Genomic DNA, 19,787 nt, shown 5'->3' with positions numbered 1-19,787 from the left:
GGGACTTGGCTTGTTTTGTTCACTGCTGAATCCACAAGGACCCGAGAAATAGGTGTAGAACACTGAGTAGAACTGGAGACCCAGGTGAGACTTTAGGAAGAGGTTAATCCAACTGCTTATTGCACACCTGGGGGAACCAAGCTCACTTATAAAGTTCTCCCAGGTGGTGGGTGTGGAGGTGAGGCTGGAACCCACAACTCCTGACATGGGGTGTAGTCTCCTTCCTCTTTGTCCTGTTGCTTTTTTCCCCTTTAATTGTGGTAACATAAGCATAACATAAAATTTACCATTTTAACCCTTTTTAAGTGTACCATTCAGTTGGGTTAAGTACATTCACATGGTTTGTGTGACCATCACCACCATCCAGCTCCAGAACTCTTTTCATCTTCCCAAGCTGAAACTCTGTCCCCACTGAACAACAGCTCTTCAATTTCCCCTCCCCACCAGCTCCTGGCAACCCCCATTCTACCTTTATTCTGTCTCGATGAATTTGACTATTCCAAGTACCTCATATTCCAAGTACCACAGTATTTGTCCTTCCGTGACTGGCTTATTTCACTCAGCACAATGTCTTCAAGGTTCATCCATGTTGTAGCAGGTGTCCAAATTTCCTTCCTTTTTAAGGCTGAATAATATTCCATTATATTTACAGTTGTCCCTTGAACAACACGGGGGTGAGGGGCACCAACCCCTAAAGTCAACAATCTGCGTATAACTTATAGTCAGCCTTCAGTATCCACAGTTCCTCAGTATCCTCAGTTTTGCCTCCGTGGATCCAATCAACATGGATTGTGTAATACTATAGTATTTACTATTGAAAAAAATTTGTGTACAAATAGACCCACACAGTTCAAACCTGTGTTGTTCAAGGGTCAACTGTACATACCATATTTTATTTATCCATTTATCCATCAAGGGACACTTAGGCTGTTTCTGCCTTTTGGTTGTCGTGAATAATGCTGTTTGTACATGGCTGTACAAAAACTTGAGTCCCCGATTTCTTTTGAGTATATAGCCAGAAATGGAATTGGTGCATCGTATGGTAATTCTATATTTAATTTTGAGGAACTTATATTGTTTTCCACAGTGGCCAGACCATTTTACATTCCCTCCAGCAATGTACAAGGGTTCCAATTTCTCAACATCCTTACCAACACTTATTATTTTCTGTTTTTTAATAGCCATTCTAATGGGGGTGAAGTGGTATATCACTGTGATTTTTTTAAACATCTTTATTGGAGTATAATTGCTTTACAATGTTGTGTTAGTTTCTGCTGTCTAACAAAGTGAATCAGCTATATGTATACATATATCCCCATATCCCCTTCCTCTAGGTGGTCACAAAGCACCGAGCTGATCTCCCTGTGCTATGCAGCTGCTTCCCACTAGCTATCTGTTTTACATTTGGTAGTATCACTGTGATTTTGATTTGCATTTCGCTAATGATTAGTGATCTTGAGCATCTTTCCATGTGCTCTACTGGCCATCTGTGTATCTTCTTTGGAGAAATGTCTATTCAAGTCGTTTGCCCACTTTAAAATCAAGTTGCTTGTTTATTTGTTTTTGAGTTGTAGGAATTCCTTATGTATTCTGGATATCAATGCCTTACCAGATATATGACGTGCAAATATTTTCTTCCATTGCATGGGTTGCCTTTTCACTCTGCTGATAATGTCCTTTGATGGACAAAAGTTTTAAATTTTGATGAAGTTCAATTTATCTAATTTTTCTTTGGTTGCCTGTGCTTTTCATGTCATAGCCAAGAAATCATGTCTAATGCCATGAAGCTTTCCTTCTGTGTTTTCTTCTAAACATTTTTATAGTTTTGGCTCTTATGTTTTGGTCTTTGATCCATTTTGGGTTAAATTTTGCATATGGGTAAGTTCATGGGCCAACTTCATTCTTTTGCATGTGGCTGACCAGTTTTCCTAAGATCTTTTATTGAAAAGACTGTCCTTTCCCCATTGAATGGTCTAGGCATAACTTGCTGCTTCTTGAAGGAGAAAGTTGTAGGCCTAGTGTTGGCAACCTTAAACATTTCCTGAGTTAGTTCTTCTGAAAGGATTAGGACAGACCATTGGCGTGACTGGGAAATACTCTTCTTGGCCTTGTTTCTTCAGCTGCTGCCTCTCTTCCACCCCAAGGCTCTAATCATCCTCACCAGCCAGCTTCAGAGTCTCCCCAGATTTCATAAACTCATTTGACTTAAGGAGAAACTGTGCCCATGAGTATTTACATTTAGAAAGACAACCAAAGAAAGTGACATTCTCAGCACAAAGAAATTACTGGTGAATGGGAGAATTTCAGACAATATCAACCCCAGTCCTAGATGGGGTGTGTGTGTGTGTGTGTGTGTGTGTGTGTGTGTGTGTATGTGTGTGATTTCAGTCCTGTCAATGGAAGCAGGCAGACAATCTCATATTTTCATATCAGAGAAATGCGGATATCTGATTTTTTTTTTTTTTTTTAAATTCCTTTATTTATTTTATTTATGGCTGTGTTGGGTCTTCGTTTCTGTGCGAGGGCTTTCTCTAGTTGCGGCAAGTGGGGGCCACTCTTCATCACGGTGCGCAGGCCTCTCACTATTGTGGCCTCTCTTGTTGCGGAGCACAGGCTCCAGACGCGCAGGCTCAGTATCAGTAGTTGTGGCTCACGGGCCCAGCCGCTCCACGGCATGTGGGATCTTCCCAGACCAGGGCACGAACCCGTGTCCCCTGCATTGGCAGGCAGATTCTCAACCACTGCACCACCAGGGAAGCCCTGATTTTTTAAAAAATATATTTTATTAAATTTGATTTCATCTGTATTTTTCACTTTTTATTTTTTATTATTAAAAAAATTAATCAATATATTTATTTTTAGTTTTGGCTCTGTTGGGTCTTCATTGCTGCGCACGGGCTTTCCCTAGTTGCGGTGAGCAGGGGCTACTCTTCGTTGTGGCGTGCGGGCTTCTCATTGTGGTGGCTTCTCTTGTTGCAGAGCACGGGCTTCAGTAGTTGTGGCATGTGGGCTCAGTAGCTGCGGCTCGTGGGCTCTAGAGTGCAGGCTCAGTAGCTGTGGCGCACGGGCTTAGTTGCTCCACGGCATGTGGGATCTTCCCGGACCAAGGCTTGAACCTGTGTCCCCCGCATTGGCAGGCGGACTTTTAACCACTGCACCACCAGGGAAGTCCCTGGATATCTGATTTTACAATAGCTATAAATGCATAGTTTTTCTTTCCTTTTTAGTGTCAAAAATTCTAACGTTTTTCTAAGGAACACTACAAGGAAAACTTAATAGCGTGGTAGAAATAGAATGGAATTTGGAGTCAAAATGATATGGATGTGAATCTTAGTCCTCATTTGCTACCTGGTAGGACCTTGGTCTTATTATTTGATATTTATGGGCCTCAGTTTTCTCCTTTGTAAAGAGGTTTGTTGGGAGAGTTCTGTGAAATCACAGCATATGAAGCATAGAATATGGGGAGCACCATTGTAGGTGTCAATATGCACATGGAAATGGCCTTTCTTTCCCCAATAGCAAGACTTATTTACTACTGAAGTGATAATATGCAAAAATTAGGGAGATGTGAGCTGAGTCATATTTGCCTTAAAGTTTGTTTTTATACTTGATTAAAAAATTTGTGCTTAATACCTTATTTTGTTTTCTATTCTTGTAGAAAAAAGAGATCTGAGATTGAGAAGCCGGGGGAAACCCGATGTAGGTTAATCTTTCTTAGCTCGTGGGAGAGTTCCCCTGGCTGACCTCTAAAACTCTCTTCCAGCTTCAGGATTGGGGTCTAATAGAGAGAGAATCACCAGCAGCTGCCATAATGCCCTTTGGCATTTACAGTCACAGGGCATAAAACGGCCCTGCTCCTGTGCTGTTTATAATTTTGTGACCAAGAACCCACAGAGCTGTTCTGTCCATCAGGATGGGCAAAGTGATACTGCTGGGCCACGCGGCCCCCAAGTCTCAGTGCCAGGACGTGTAACCCCACCGTCTGCTCTGGATGGGGGACAGGACATATCTGGTGGATGGCACAAATGACAACCACCTCTTCGCTGTGAGGCTGCCACACTACGTGGGGAATATGAGCGGTGATCAAATGATTTCCCCACCCATCTTTCTTTTGAGTTATTTCCACGGGGGGGGGGGTCTGTTGCCCAACGGGGATGTGGGATCAGTAATGTGAACAGGTTTGTAACTCTCAATATGTCTCGTAAGCTTGGTGTCTGGATGTAATGCCCTGATTTACAGGTTCTCCCACAGCCCTACTGGTTTCTAACCTTGGTTTGACCTCTTAGAGGCTCTATAGCCTTAGGAATTTACTTACTTTCTGCATACCTAATTTTCCTCATCTAAAAGTGATACAGTAGTATCACTGGGTTGGAGAATAAATGATGTATTGCAGAGCACAGAGCCTGGCGTGCTCTCCTCCCCAGGAGCTGCTGGGAGGGCTATTTTCAGGTGTGCTCTGTTCTTCAGACTTGCCGTCATTTGCCTTTCTTTGATTTGCAGTGAGATTATGCATTCTTCAAGGTGATAGCTGTCTGCATTTCTTCGTGCATAAAATGTTTTTCATCTTTTTCCTTTCTTCAACCAGATATGAAGTAGAATATAGATATTGGTGTTATATATTTGAATTAATTTCTTTTTGCTTTCAGGTAGTAAGCATTTATCACTTATTACTTTCACATATAATTTTCACATTTTGTTCCTTCTTTGGGTATAGATTTTTTTTTTTAAATTTATTTATTTATTTATCTATTTATGGCTGTGTTGGGTCTTCGTTTCTGCGCGAGGGCCCTCTCCAGCTGCGGCAAGCGGGGGCCACTCTTCATCGCGGTGCGCGGGCCTCTCACTATCGCGGCCTCTCCCGTTGCGGAGCACAGGCTCCAGACGCGCAGGCTCAGCGATTGTAGCTCACGGGCTTAGTTGGCCTAGTTGCTCCGCGGCATGTGGGATCCTCCCAGACCAGGGCTCGAACCCGTGTCCCCTGCACTGGCAGGCAGACTCTCAACCACTGCGCCACCAGGGAAGCCCAGGGTATAGATTTTTTTACATTTTGCTGTACGCCTCCCTCCCAACCCCATAAAACACACATGCTCATTTTCTGTGTTGATGTCCAGTGTTTCTTAGGTAGGTCTCCAGCAGCTTAGCTGAGCTAATTATATCTTTATGTTTTTCTACTTAAAAAAATAGTTTGAATTAATATCCTCTGTCCTTCCCTCCACATCGTCTGTGTTTCTGTCAATGTTTTGCCTCTGCCCCTTCCCCAGTTCTAGGGTCTTGATAGAATGATGATATTGAGATTATAGTTAGACCCACCAAAAAAATAAATAAAAACCAAACAAACAAATTTACCAAGTTAATTTCCCCAGTGCAGTATTGCAAAAATCATTTCTAGATCTTATACAAAGTGCTCCGCAGTTTTCTGAAATTTGACTTCAGTTGATAAATGATTTCCAAAAGAAGTAAAGAGGATTTTCTTTATAAGGAAACAGCGGCTCTTAGGAAACAATCTCTCCATCTAGATAAGGTTGCCTGGACCAGGAATTTGGAGCATACTGGGGCTGTGATCAAGAACCTCCCCCGGAACCTGGAAGGGTTTAGGCCCCTTTGAAGAGGACCTGAGGGTTTTTTACTGGCCCTCAATGGTCTTGAAATCAGGCTTGTGGAGGGTCCTTTTTGGAAACATGCAGAATATATCACCATTTCTCTATGACAATTATGATGTGTTTTTTTGTGTGTGTATGTGCTCCAAAGATTCAAAAGGACCAGGGACAGAAGTATTGCAATACAAATGAGGAAAATACAGAATGCAGAATTTAATGAGATTGGGGAATTATTCTTAATTTCATTTAGTTTTATTTTCATTTTGCCTTGCCATTTATTATTCCTTTTTTTCCCTTTTAAATCAGAAATGCCTCTTACTGTGATGAGATGTCCGTTGAGCTCAGGGTTTTTGAGAAGACAGAAGCTTCCCTGCCTCTCATCTCCTACCCGCAAATTATAACCTTGTCAGCCTCTGGGTTATTAGTTTGTCCTGATCTGAGTGAATTCATCGGGAACAAAACTGACGTGAAGATTCGATGGTACAAGGTACGTCTTTAAGAATTGCCATTTAATGAAAAGGTGTTTGATGAGCCATAGGAAAGATATAAAATACTCATTTGAAGACAATATGTTCACTTTTATATTTCTATTTTTTTAAACCAGTGATTTTAAAAAGGGCCATGATTAATATACTCTATTAGTCTTTATAGGGCTTGGGTAAGGGTCCTCAGATGGTGATTTGAAAAGACAGAGTGTGAAATGAATGCAGAATAAATAACAGCTGAAGAAAATAGCTTTTTACTCTGTTGTTTGTCTATAGAAATTTTTAGAAAGAACTATTTAACAACTTGATACACATGTTAATAGAGTTTTTTGAAAGCACATAAAAATCAACCTTTGAGTTAAAGGAGTAAATATAAACACAATTTTGTGTCTTGACTGGCTGAATAAATATCTACTATCATTGGCTCCCTTGTTTAGACCAGGTGTGGGCAAATGACAGCCAGGGCCAAAAACTGAGCTGCCACCCGTTTTTGTATGTTCACCAGCTAAGGTTAGTTTTCACTTGTTTAAATGGTTAAAAAAAAAGACTAATATTTCATGACCCATGAAAATAATATAAAACTCAAATCTCAGTGTCTATAAGTAATGTTTTACTGGGACACGCTCATTTATTTCCGTGTTTTCGTGGGGCAGCAGCAGAGTTGAGTAGTTGAACAGAGGCCACGTGGACCGTAGGCCTAAAATATTTACTCTCTGGCCCTTTACATAAAAAGTTGCTGACTCCTGATATACACCATAGATTGATATTGAAAAGTACAGTTATTGGTTTAAAAATGGATAGAAACTAACCCTTTAATAAAAAAAAATAGGTTGACCAGTTGACTAGTATTCTAACTACAAGATATCTATAGGATGTCAATTTAATATTGGAAACTTTTAAATGATTTTCGGAGAAAGTAAGAAGCCAGCTCCTATGAGTTAGCCTGCCCAATTATGGAGCTCTTGGTTTTGTAAGAGCATAAAAAGGTCAAGTGAGGGGTTTTACCGTAGAGGAAAGAGCACAGGTTCTGGGGTTGACCAGTCTGGATTGGAAACCCTGCTTCTTCACTGACGTTTTGTATAGCCTTGTCAGTTATTTTACCTCTTAAACCTGTTCCCTCTGCAAGACGGCAGTTCATCACTCCCACTGCCTGAGATTGTTTTGAGATTAAATGGAGCACAGTGTGTGAAGCACCTCGTGCAGTGCTTGACTTGTAAATGGTCCTCAATAAATTTGGGTGGACAAGGGTATCATGGTGGTGCTTAATAATAATATTTGTTCCCGTCCTAAGAATGCTAATCATTACTGAGCACGTTCTGTGTACAAGTCTGTTCTAAACTCCCTGACATGAACCCAGTGTAGTAGGGGTTGTTAATATCTCCATTTTACAGATTAGGAAACGGAGACCAGAAATGTAAGGAACGTGCTGAAGGTCATGCAGCTGGTAGAGGGTGAAGCCAAACCTCTGACCCCAGAGGCCAGAACCCACACATCCCTGCCACACGGGGGAGACCTGGGGGCTCGTAGGCCCAGGAATAATGGTGCTGCTGGGCCCTGTTTGGCTTTTTTTATATTTGCTCACTCATGTTGGGAACAATGAAATATCTTTCTTTAATTAAATACATTGTACAATTAGACTTCATGAGCTATGTGGTTGACAAACTATTCCAGTTATGCCTGTGTTCTCATTCAGAAGAAGTCTCTGAAATGACTCAAGGTTATATATGACTATTGCAATCATCATTTTTTTTAAAAGGCATTTCTTTTTTTAAAAATTAATTTATTTATTCATTTTTGACTGTGTTGGGTCCTCATTGCTGCACACGGGCTTTCTCTAGTTGTGGCGAGCAGGGGCTACTCTTCATTGCAGTGCGTGGGCTTCTCATTGCGGTGGCTTCTCTTGTTGTGGAGCATGGGCTCTAGGTGCACAGGCCTCAGTAGTTGTGGCACAGGGGCTCAGTAGTTGTAGCGCACAGGCCCAGCTGCTCCGCGGCATGTGGGATCTTCCCGGACCAGGGCTCGAACCCGTGTCCCCTGCATTAGCAGGTGGACTCTCAATCACTGTGCCATTAGGGAAGCCCCACAATCATCATGGTTTTGAAAGAGATGTTCCTGAGAACATTTTGTGCTCATGAGGGTGTGTTCTCTGTTACTGGAGATCTCCCTCTTGAGGGTCTGCTCTGTAGAACGCATAGTACCTTTTGTCTATACGGGAAGTGTGGTCTCGCGTCTCACGTTTATTTTTTTTTATTATTATTTTTTAAAATAAATTTATTTATATGTTTTTGGCTACGTTGGTTCTTTGTTGCTGTGCTCAGGCTTTCTCTAGTTGCGGCGAGCAGGGGCTACTCTTCGTTGTGGTGCGTGGGCTTCTCATTGTGGTGGCTTCTCTTGTTGTGGAGCATGGGCTCTAGGCGCGTGGGCTTCAGTAGTTGTGGCACGTGGGCTCAGTAGTTGTGGCTCGTGGTCTCTAGAGCGCAGGCTCAGTAGTTGTGGCTCATGGGTTTAGTTGCTCCGCGGCATGGGGGATCTTCCTGGACCAGGGCTTGAACCCGTGTCCCATGTATTGGCAGGCATATTCCTAACCACTGTGCCACCAGGGAAGCCCCACATTTATTTTTGTCTTACAAATTTTTCTGTCTCTACTGACTCCTAAAATTGAGATGATTTTTAAAGTGATTACTGCAACATCAACTCTTCTGAGCATGGTTCTGCAAGTTGCCATGACTACGTCATAGCACTCCTTTCTGGATGTTTCCCAAGATCTATAGGCAGCTGTTAGGCCATAAATATATTTATAGTTTAATCACCTACTTTGTCAAAGAAGATAGTTTCTTTTTTTCCCATTGTGCCAAAGCAAATGTGCTTTAAACATTCTGGTTAAACAAACCCAGCCATTCTGTGTTATATGCTAACAAACTCCCCCTCCTAAAAATACAGTTAAAAGCATGTCCCAAAGGACAATATTTGCAAAGTAAATATCAGAGCGATTCTTGGATTGCAAATTCAACAGTGATGGATAATACCAATGCTGTTCATAGTTTTTGAGATGTCAATTAAGATATAGCGTAACTTTGAAAAACATTTTCTCTTAAGGATTCTCTCCCTTTGGATCAAGACAATGAGAAATTTCTAAGTGTGAGGGGAACTCGCTTAGTGGTGAACAATGTGTCGCTGGAGGATGCGGGCTATTATCGGTGTGCCATGACGTTTGCCCACAGAGGCAGGCAATACAACATCACCAGGAATATCAAACTCCGTGTCAAGAGTGAGTACTTGCCATCAAGGTACCTCTGCACCCTGGTTCAGTAACAAGCATGCAAGGAAAAAGTTAGGGTTCCCGTAGAATTCTTTGAATGTCTTTGGTATGAAAGGAAAACAGATATGGCAACTCTCTAAGCATCAGGCTTCTAAGATGTGTAGGACACTTGGAAAGATAGGAAGCAGGGTGTTTTTATGAGGAATGGTGAATCCCTGGGTAGTTGACAGGGTTCCGAGTCTGAGGCTAAAACATGTACCACTAGAGGGGGCCAAACAGTGGTTCTCTTGGAAGGTCTCTTTGGAAGGTCTCTTTGGAAGGCTTGCACCTCCAGGGCCAGCTATCAGGACACGGTTGCCATAACTTTGTGTATAATTCTAGGATACTAGGATTTTATTGGATTTTTCAGTGAGAAGGCTATGCATTGGAATATGTGGTGAAAATTGCCCTTTTCTGGTCTTTCCCAAGCAGGTCTAGTTGCCCTTGAAACCAGGATTTTAAATAGTGAGGGGTCTCATTGGTTTCAATGAGTTCTACCTGAAAATAATGTTGTGAACAGTACTGATTAGTATGTCAAGTTTATCCACTGTTTCCTCCATGCCTCCTACGTGTGGGACATCAAGCTTGGTGCAAAGGGCACACAAGTGATGCAGTTCTGGCCCCTGCCCTGGAAAGTATGGCGCTTTTCTTTGTTTTATACACTGAGTAACTACACAACTGGAGTCTTTTAAGGGCATTTCAGAGAGCTTTGGAACTATATTAAGGTTACGTAATTGGTCTGTGAGGGGAAAGATTTTTTTCTCCCAGAGAATCCAGAGATTCAGTTTTACTGCAGGGAAAGTCGTGTCTCCCATGAATGGAAATCTCTAGATTATTTTCTTTTAACGTCTTGTGAAGATTCATTCACGTCAACCCCTTGCCCCCGCACAGCGGGGATCCGTGAGAATCCCGTGACTTTGAAGGGGCCCCGAATTATCCTGTTCATGTGATACTGCACAGGAACACTAGGGGGCGCCAACCTACATATAATCCTGTGTCCGGACCACACTGTGTCTCAGCCGTTCTCAAAGGGTGGTCCTCGGCCAGCGGCAGCGGTGGCGGCATCACCTGGTTACTCATCAGACCTGCAAAATCTCAGGCCCCATCCCAGAGCTACAGAATTAGAAACGATTATCAGTCTGTGTTTAACACTCCCACCACCACCCCCCCCCCCCCCCCGTGCCGGTAATGCTGATGCACCCTGGAATTGGGCCCCATGGACGTGTTAATGTCTCGTCCTTGGGGCGTTCTTCTCCCCTCTCTGCTCCCCAGCCCCTGTGCAGCAGCCCTGTGACCGTGAGGGGAGGGAAAAGCTCCCGGTCCTGGTGGAGAAGCCGGCTGTGCCCTGGGCTCTCCTGGGGTGCTGTGTAACGCTTCCTCCTGGTAGGGTTTCAAATGCTCTTTAGCGGAAGAGGTGAGGATGGAGCAGTGGTGGCCGCGGGCAGCTCTTCGTCCACCCCCATAAACTGCCCTTTCTGCTCCGGTTCAGATGCCCAGTTTCTTCCAGTTGCTGGGAGACCTGCCTCTCAGGGAGCTGGGTTCCAATTCCCCCCCAAAGAGTCAATCACCTCAACTAAAAAGCCCTGGTGGCCAAGCTGGGTTACTCTGTTTATCACTCAGTATGGGGTTAGCACCATGAACAGGTGGTTCTGGAGCCCCTGTGCCTTTTTTATTTTTTATTTCTTTGGTAAGCGACTCCAGGATTCTGTGGCAGGCGCATGGGGTGGTAGGGAGGGAGTGGGGAGAGCTACTTTAGGGTGAGGAGCCTTTGGGGTAAGACCTATCCTGTGGACATCGTGAACGTTCCTGTTAAGGGTTCATTCAGGAAGCCGGGGAGTGGAATGGTTAATTGTTACCACAGAGCAGAGAACATCTGTTGGTGGAATGTGTGTTTAACTGTGGCTTCTTCCAGTAATCTCTCTTCTGGGAAAGGCATTGGCCAAAGAGGCTCAATTTCGTGGAGAGCCGGTTTCCTTTGCCAGACAAAAGCCAAGTCTCACAATGGCTGGCCCTACTGTAAAGGATAATTTAGTTAATTAGCTAAACAATAGACCCTGACCCTCAGCTTGCAATGAGGGCTTTCCTAACCGAATCTCTTTTCCTCATATCTTTCTCAGAAAGAGAAGAGGAGACGATTCCGGTGATCATCTCCCCCCACCAGACCATCTCAGCTTCGCTGGGTAAGGACCGTGTAACCCACCTGGATGCCTGCAGTCCCAAAGCTGGGGCCCCAGGCCCCCTGTGTCACCGACTGCACCTGCCGTGGGGTTTGCAGGTCCCCCTACCCCAGCGGGAAATAGCAAATGAGAGGGAACATTTCCCTTTACCAAATACTGTCAGTAATGGCATTATCTGAAAACATGTACACTTTGCTTCTTGAAAACCCTGCCTACAAAAATCTCAGTGCAAAAATCAGAACATTCTAGTAGCTGTTGTTAACTGCATGAAAGGATTAAGGCGTGATGCCCCAGAAAGTCAGCACCTGTAGTGTATTTAAAATAATTCACTTTACTGATACTTGGCTGACGCTCAGCATTTCCCCAAGACTCTGACTCTGCCCTTGCTGGTCCCCACAGAGACAGTTTCTTATCACCAAAATAGCTGGTCAGCGGGTCAAGGGAGTTAATGAAAATGTATGACAGAGGTTTTCACCATTTTTCACCATCCTGGCCAGCACACACTTTCTTATTGAGCACTGCTAAGTCTGATAAGATGCCATTCAATGCCAACATCAACCCCGTGGGGAGGTCTTATTTCTCCCAATTTCCAGAAGGAAAAGCTGCCCAGGGGGTCACTGGCTCAGTATCTGTCAAAAAGCCATAGTCAGGTCTGGCTGGGGTTCAGACTCAGGCCTGTGTGTCTGTGAGGCCTGTACCTTTTCTGTGTGACTGTTTTTATATAGTGGTTTTGTAGGTTTTATGCTCATTTATTAAACCCTGGCTGCAGAGTCCTGTCTATCTACATATCATCTATCTATTTATCTATTATCTATTTATCTATCTATCATCTATCTATTATCTATCTAACCATCCATCTATCCATCTATCATCTATTATCTATCTGTCATCTATCTATCTATTATCTATCTGTTATCTATCTACCTCCCTCCCTCCCTCCCTCCCTCTTTTGTCTGGTGTTTGGGCTTACATTTTAAACTTTAATTGGTGGTCATGGAGAAGGAGGGCTCTTGCACAGACACCAGGATTGCTGCCTGACACCTGAGTTGCAGCTCCCGACAGCTGCCTTGGCTCTCAGAAGAGCCTCCTGGAAGCTTGGGGAAGTGGGGACCTGGGTTAGTGCTGACTAGAGCCCCAGCACCCCTGCTCCTCTGTGTTCCCCAGTCCAGTGGAGCTGAGTCTCCCACCCTGTTGCTTTGCATGCACTGATGTGCCTGGCAGAGTCACATGAGGCCAGAACGAATGGGCTGCTTTTGGCTGAGAAATCTTTAAGGTCATAAGCGATGTGAAGGAGGAAGAAAAGTGGGCTTTCTGAGCCTGAAGTGGCCAGGTGCATTAAAGCACACACCCCAGGGAGGCACATTACCCACGAGGAAGAAACACATGGGAAGGATTTTTTCATTTATTCCCCCTCCTCCCCTTTGGTGACTAAAAAAACAACAACATAGTGATTGAGGCAGGGGACCTAGGACCATCATATTGCACAACTGTAGAAGGCACCATTCATGTAAAACACAGTGGCTTTTGAAGGGATTAATCCTAAATGAACATGACCAGGGATGGAGAGCTCCTAGGGGAAACAGGAGAGCAGAGACCAGCAATGGGCAAAGAGACAGAATCCTCTGGATTCTGGATCTGGATTTCTGGAGGCAAGAAGGATAAACTGTGGAAGAAGGCAGCTCCGGAATTCAGAATGCTCTGTAGGAGCTGAGTGGCGTTGGGGAAGCCATTTGCCTCTGGGTTTCCATCTGCCCTGAGGACCAGTGGAAGGAGCTGGAGACCCTTGGTAAGTACTGATGCTCTAGGTGAATGGAATCGCTTGGGGGAACTAAGTTTCCTTCTAAGAAAAGAATTGGTGAGGGTGTCTGAAAAGAGGGGGAATGATCCACCGCTCAGATCTGCTGATGTGACCCCGTCCCCTGGCTGGGTTCTGACGTTTGATGTGCTGCGTCTTGCTGTCACAGGGTCGAGACTGACAATCCCGTGTAAGGTGTTTCTGGGAGCTGGCATACACGCGACCACCTTGCTGTGGTGGACTGCCAACAACACACACGTAGAGGATGCCTACCGGGGGGGCCGCGTGACCGAGGGGCAGCGCCAGTAAGTGGGAGAAGATCTTCCTCATGCCCTGGGCAGAGCTGTCGTGAACCCCCTATAGACTCCACTTCCTTGTAGAGACAATGTCCTAGCCAACCCATCAATGTGACACACACACCACATTACAAATATATATATATATATTTTTATTCTACTCCGTTGGATTTTTAGAATCTTAAACATTGGGTTTTGCTAAGAATCACCAACTGTTCTTGAGAATCGAGCCTCCTCTCTAAATCTATGAGCTGCAGCCTACTACTTGACATTGGTGTTGCCTCTTCTAGCTGTTTAATTAGATATTTCTTCCTTGAGCATTGCAGAGTCAAACATTCACAGCCCTTAAAACGACTCTGAAACTTAGCCACGGGATCCGAGAGCCGCCTCTGCTTCTTTCCAGCCTCTAAGGAAGGTTACTCTGAAAGGAAGCGAGGAATCTGTCCTCATAAGCCTTCATCTCCGGGAAATATTTTCTCACTCTGAAAGTAGAACAATCAGGCCTTGTAAATGGAAAGCATTTGCGTGTGAGGAAGGCGGACCCTTCAATGTTCCAAATTATAAAGTGTTTTTAAAATTATAGTCTCAATACTCTGAATTTGCCTGAACTTTTGGTGGCCCAATTTTTGTCTTTTTGGAAAGGCCTATCAAAAAAGGTCTTTCTGGATGCAATTTAGTGGATAGAAATTATGTGTGCTTAGTGCAACTGTTTGCTTGCAAATCCTCGTTGTGAAAAGCTTGGGCAGACCTCACATGCCGCATGTCAGCTTACTCATACTATCTGTTTGCTTAAAGGAGCCTATTTTCCCCCCATAGATTAAAAAAAAAAAAAATAGTCCTAGTGGATCCACATCCATGATATTTTTATTCATACTAACAGATCGTAGTGAAGCATCTTCGGATTCCTGCAACATTGCAAATGGCAGTGCTGTTGATTAGAGACCCCTCCACTGCGGCCCATCTGCAGCCCTCGGCTCTGAACTTGAGTTTCCAGAGTGAGGGTTGGCAGTGAGTGGGGATGAGAGTAGACACCGTGGAGGACGGGATTCCTGGAAACTCCCTGCCCTCCCATATGCAAATGATTTCTTGGTCATACAGTCCAATTTCCCAAAACTAGACATTTCTATTCCTACTACTGGTTCTTTGTTCATCAAGGGCCTTAAAAAGTGATTTCTCCCCCATTATCCAAACTAAACTGGCCCCTGCAAGTGCTCCTTGTCACAAGTATCCTATCACAGTGACCAGCATCTTCAGGGTCACCCTTACCTTCAGGAACAGGCTTAGAAATTCTCCCAAATAAGTAACAAATACAATGGCAAGTGCCTCTAACTTGGTAATTCGTGACATCAATTTAAGCACGGTGGGGCCTTGAGAATGTGTAGGTGTCTATGTTGAAAAGACACTTTATGTTTAACCAAGTGTTTTCTCACTTAGGGAATACTCAGAAAATAATGAGAATTACATTGAAGTGCCACTGATTTTTGATCCAGTCGTAAGAGAGGATTTGCACACGGATTTTAAATGTGTTGTCCGTAATACAATGAGTTTCCAGATGCTTCGTACCACAGTCAAAGAAGGTATGGATTTTGGGGACATTAAAGGGAAAAACTATGTGTTGGATGCTCTACGGGTGCTAAATAAAGCTCCTGATGCGCCGGGTGATTACCTAGGGGGGGCCCGTGAGTTTCCCGTTAGTGGAGCAGAGAAAGCAAATCTCTCATTTTTTATGACTTTTTTGGTGGAGTGGAGGCTGGCTTTCGGAGATGATACTCAAAGAAAAATGTAAAGAGGAAGCTGATTTTTTTGGAAAAAAGATAAAGTGGTTCTGTGATAGATTTTTAAAAACGCCGTGTCCTCTAGTGGTTCCACCTGGGTCAGCAGGACCGGCTCTGCTTTCATGACCCCTCAAGGAGGGTGGGATGCTTTTCATCCCGAGGTTGGGAGATTTCATCCTCCAAGAGCTGGGAACCGGAAGGTACGCAGGGCTCAGGCAGCTTTAGGGTTAAAGCCATCAGTCACCAGGACATAAGGTATAAGGCTGTAGCCAAACCAGTCCAGGGCTCACGGAAGGACATTTACAAAAGAAAAGAAAAACCTGACTTACCATTTTGACAAATCGATTTCTTCTCGGTGTTCGGGCGCTGAGCAGGAAAGGGAGACGTGGGTGATGTGGTCTGTCGACAGCCCGAAGGATAAGAAGGGAAGAGACAAAGCGATCCCTACCGGGAAACTTACCCTGCCTGCTGAGAAGTGTGCACAATCAATAAACACAAGCTGCCCCACGTTTTCCGTATTTGCAGGGGAGGCAGCTGCAGACAAGCTTTTAATTGGAAAGCTGAGAATTTGTGTAAGCCTCAGGGCAGGAATGACAGCACAATATAACTTCTCTCCAACTGTGGTCCGTGCATACCAGCATCCCCGGCTTGAGCCACTCATTGAAAATGCAGATTCCTAGGCTCACCCCCAGATCTACCCGGTCAGATTCTCTGGGGTGAGGCCAAAGACTGCAATTTAGCAAGCTCCTTTCATGTTAAAGTTTGAGAACCGTTGCCCTAGGACACACGCATAGGCTGACGTCCCAGATCATTTCCATGAGCGGGTTGGTGGTGGTACAAACTTGGAAATGGAGGGTTCCACAGAAAGTGGGATCCACCGCTGGGCTTCAGAATAGTGATCCAAAGGAAGCCGTGGTTTGTCTTGTCCTGATGCTGGGAACCTGCAAACATTTCTAAGACGTGAGCCCTGACCCTGCATGTCCTTCGCTGGGTTGGCTGTGACCGATCACTGAGGGCACAGCTGAAAGCCTTTCACCAGGGCTGAGAGGTGCCTCTAAATGGCTGCTCCGAAAATTAAAGCTTCACTCGTTGCTAAGCCTTGAGGGATTTTAAAGTGTAAGAATCATCTGGAGAAATTGTCTGAGATTGTGTCGATTCCTGAACGCCTGCACAGACTAAGATAGATAGTAGCTTAAAAATGTAGAATTCTAGCCTCACCATCCATGCGCTTGTTAACTTTTTTTTTAATTTAATTTTTATTATATATTAGAGTGTAGTTGATTTACAATGTTCTGTTAGTTTCAGGTGTACAGCAAAGTGAATCAGTTATACGTATACATATATCTGCTCTTTTTCAGATTCTTTTCCCATATAGGTCATTACAGAGTACTGGGTAGAGTTCCCTGTGCTCTACAGTAGGTCCTTGTTGGTTACCTGTTTTATATATAGTAGTGTGTATATGTCAGTCCCAAACTCCTAACTTATCCCTCCTCCTCACCACTTATTAACTTTTTATCCATACTTCCTATATTTTCTAAAATAAATTAATTTTTAAATTTATCTTATTTTTGGCTGGGTTAGGTCTCTTTGTTGCAGCGTGCAGGCTTTCTCTAGTTGCGGCGAGCAGGGGCTACTCTTTGTTGCGGTGCGTGGGCTTCTCATTGCGGTGGCTTCTCTTGTGGCGGAGCACGGGCTCTAGGCGCGTGGGCTTCAGTTGTTGTGGCACGCGGGCTCAGTAGTTGTGGCTCGCAGGCTCTAGAGTGTAGGCTCAGTAGTTGTGGTGCACGGGCTTAGTTGCTCCGTGGCATGTGGGATCTTCCCGGACCAGGGCTTGAACCTGTGTCCCCTTCATTGGCAGGCGGATCCTTAACCACTGCGCCACCAGGGATTGCTTCCTATATTTTCATAACACAGAGATGCCGAGGAGTAGAATATAAAATAGCTGGATCCAAGCGATAATCTTGACACCTAAAGCTCCTTTATTCAAAGTTTTTCTTTTCCTTTGTTACTTTACTGACTCCTCATGACACCCATGCTCATGGAAAAGGGCAAATTATGTGCTGGCCACATCACAGTCAGCTAGCAGAGACCTAGACAGGCATCTTACTGCACACAGCCCAACGGGTAGAACAAAATTAGACCATCGACACCTGCCCACCTCCCCAACTCTGCATTGCTTCTCTCCAATGGATATTTGTTCTACCTTGCTTGTTTGCCTAATGCCACAGATATCATTCTCAAGTATCCTTGATCTTGGTGTAAGACGTACTTTCTGAAAATCAGTGCATACTTATTAGAAGGGACAAACACCACTTCCTTCTCCGTAAAGTGCACGGCAATGTCCTATTTGGTGGTAGGAGCGTGTTCACCCTCACATGTCTGTTCTTCCTACAGCTGCCACGTTCTCCTGGAAGATTACACTGGCCCCCCTTTCCCTCATCTTCTTGGTTTTGGGGGGAATATGGATGCACAGACGGTGTAAACGCAGAACCGGAAAAGCCTATGGTTTGATGGAGTTAAAGACCAGCCATCAGATTCTCAATCCTATCTGAGTAAAATAAAGGAAATAAAATAGTTCAAATCAAACGATGTCCTTTCTTCCGGAAGCGGCCCTGGGTTTCGAGGGACGCTGTTCTTTTCCTCAGTTGTTTAACAGAGCCGCTGTGTTTATAGTGGGTTTATAGTAAAAGACTGAAGTGGACCTGTAAAGTTTATTCTGAAACTGAATCACGGGAGCCAATGTGCACATGGGTGGGCGTGAGGTGCTCTTTGAATAAGAGGTGAAAACACCTAAATGAGTTTTGGAATTCATTCATTCATTTCACAAAAATGTGTTAAAAGTCTACTTTAGCTATGCTCTATGGCAGGTGTTATAGATACAAAGATAAAGACATGGTTTTCCTTTTGGGAAGGTGGAATTTCATTTTGAAACTGGAAAGGATGGTTTAAAAATACTAAGGAAGAGTCAGCAAGAATTGGTAAATGCTTTTTAAAAGGACGATCCAAAAAATAGTAATTCAAATAGATGGTCAGAAAAATACATTAGAACATACTAGCAGACTGAGAAATGCATTCGCCTTCATAATGAAACTTCTGAAAATAAAGAGAATGGAAGAGTATTGAGATAATTGCATACACATTGAGAAAAAAGCAATCAGAGCCCCTTTTATGTAATATGCCCAAACTAAATTCCAGCTAAATTAATGAGTTAAATTTAAAAAATCAAATTGCAGGAAAATTGGCATGACTCACTCCTTCAGCTATTCAAGTCTTTGTCCAAATGTGACCTTGCCAGAGGCCCTTATAAGAGTCCCTTTCCAACCCTCTCTGTTCCCCCCAACTTTGCTTTGTGTCATTATAGCTCTTATCACCACCAGAACTTCCATTATATATTTGCTTGTTTATTTTCTGTTTTCCCCACCAGAATGGGAGCTCCTTCAGGGCAGAGATGTTATTTTGGTCACGGCCATATGCCCAGTACCTCAAATCAAGCCTGTCATCCACTGGGCATTTAATAATTATTTGTGGAATAGACGAAAACAGGATGAATTCTCTTGTGTTCACTAGCAATAAAAGAATCACCAGAGTAAACATGGACAGCGTTCGTTATGTTACAATTTCTGCATAAAAATATAAAATAATAGGGCTTCCCTGGTGGTGCAGTGGTTGAGAATCTGCCTGCCAATGCAGGGGACACGGGTTCGAGCCCTGGTCTGGGAAGATCCCACATGCCGCGGAGCAACTGGGCCCGTGAGCCACAATTACTGAGCCTGCGTGTCTGGAGCCTGTGCTCCGCAATAAGAGAGGCCGCGATGGTGAGAGGCCCGCGCACCGTGATGAAGAGTGGCCCCCGCTTGCTGCAACTAGAGAAAGCCCTCGCACAGAAACGAAGACCCAACACAGCCAAAAATAAATAAATAAAATTTAAAAAAAATAATAAATAAAATAATAAAAGCAAAACATCAAAGAAATTGTGTCAAGCAAGGTAAAGGCATTAATAACTATAACATAGGTATTCAAGGTTTTAAGAAAGGCATCAGAACCAAACACATGAAAGAACATGGGTAGGGAATTGGGAGAAGAAACACCAAGGAACCGTGGTTTCAGTAATAATCAGAGATATCAATTAAACAACATTGAGATACCTAAGCACTCACACACTATCCAGTGTTAAAAGGTGATACCAAGGTCATTACAAAACAGGCACCCTCACTCCCTATGATCCCATGTGTACACTGGCACTGGGAGGTGACAGGCATATATGTGAAGCCAGTGGGGTGCTGGGCCCAGCTGGCACCCTCTTAAAGAGCCGAGTGTGGCATCTCTTCCCAACTCTGTTGAGTGATGTCATGCTGTAGCTTCAA

General features: G+C 44.0%; 1 protein-coding gene across 1 annotated transcript in view; it reads left to right on the top strand.

Moving 5' to 3' along the window:
- Positions 1–19,366, top strand: part of IL1R2 (interleukin 1 receptor type 2) — a 39,788-nt gene extending 20,422 nt beyond the window's left edge. Inside the window, exons 4-9 of the mRNA XM_082357409.1 lie at positions 5,904–6,084; positions 9,179–9,350; positions 11,498–11,560; positions 13,522–13,657; positions 15,083–15,225; positions 17,818–19,366. Coding sequence (XP_082213535.1) covers positions 5,904–6,084; positions 9,179–9,350; positions 11,498–11,560; positions 13,522–13,657; positions 15,083–15,225; positions 17,818–17,975 — 853 coding nt within the window. The 3' untranslated portion in view covers positions 17,976–19,366. The remainder of the gene's footprint in view (positions 1–5,903; positions 6,085–9,178; positions 9,351–11,497; positions 11,561–13,521; positions 13,658–15,082; positions 15,226–17,817) is intronic.
- Positions 19,367–19,787: the final 421 nt, after the last annotated feature.

The sequence above is a fragment of the Balaenoptera borealis genome (genome assembly GCF_965194805.1).
Source record: "Balaenoptera borealis genome assembly, chromosome: 15".
Taxonomy (NCBI): Eukaryota; Metazoa; Chordata; class Mammalia; order Artiodactyla; family Balaenopteridae; genus Balaenoptera; species Balaenoptera borealis.
This window is presented reverse-complemented; position numbering and strand designations above follow the sequence as displayed.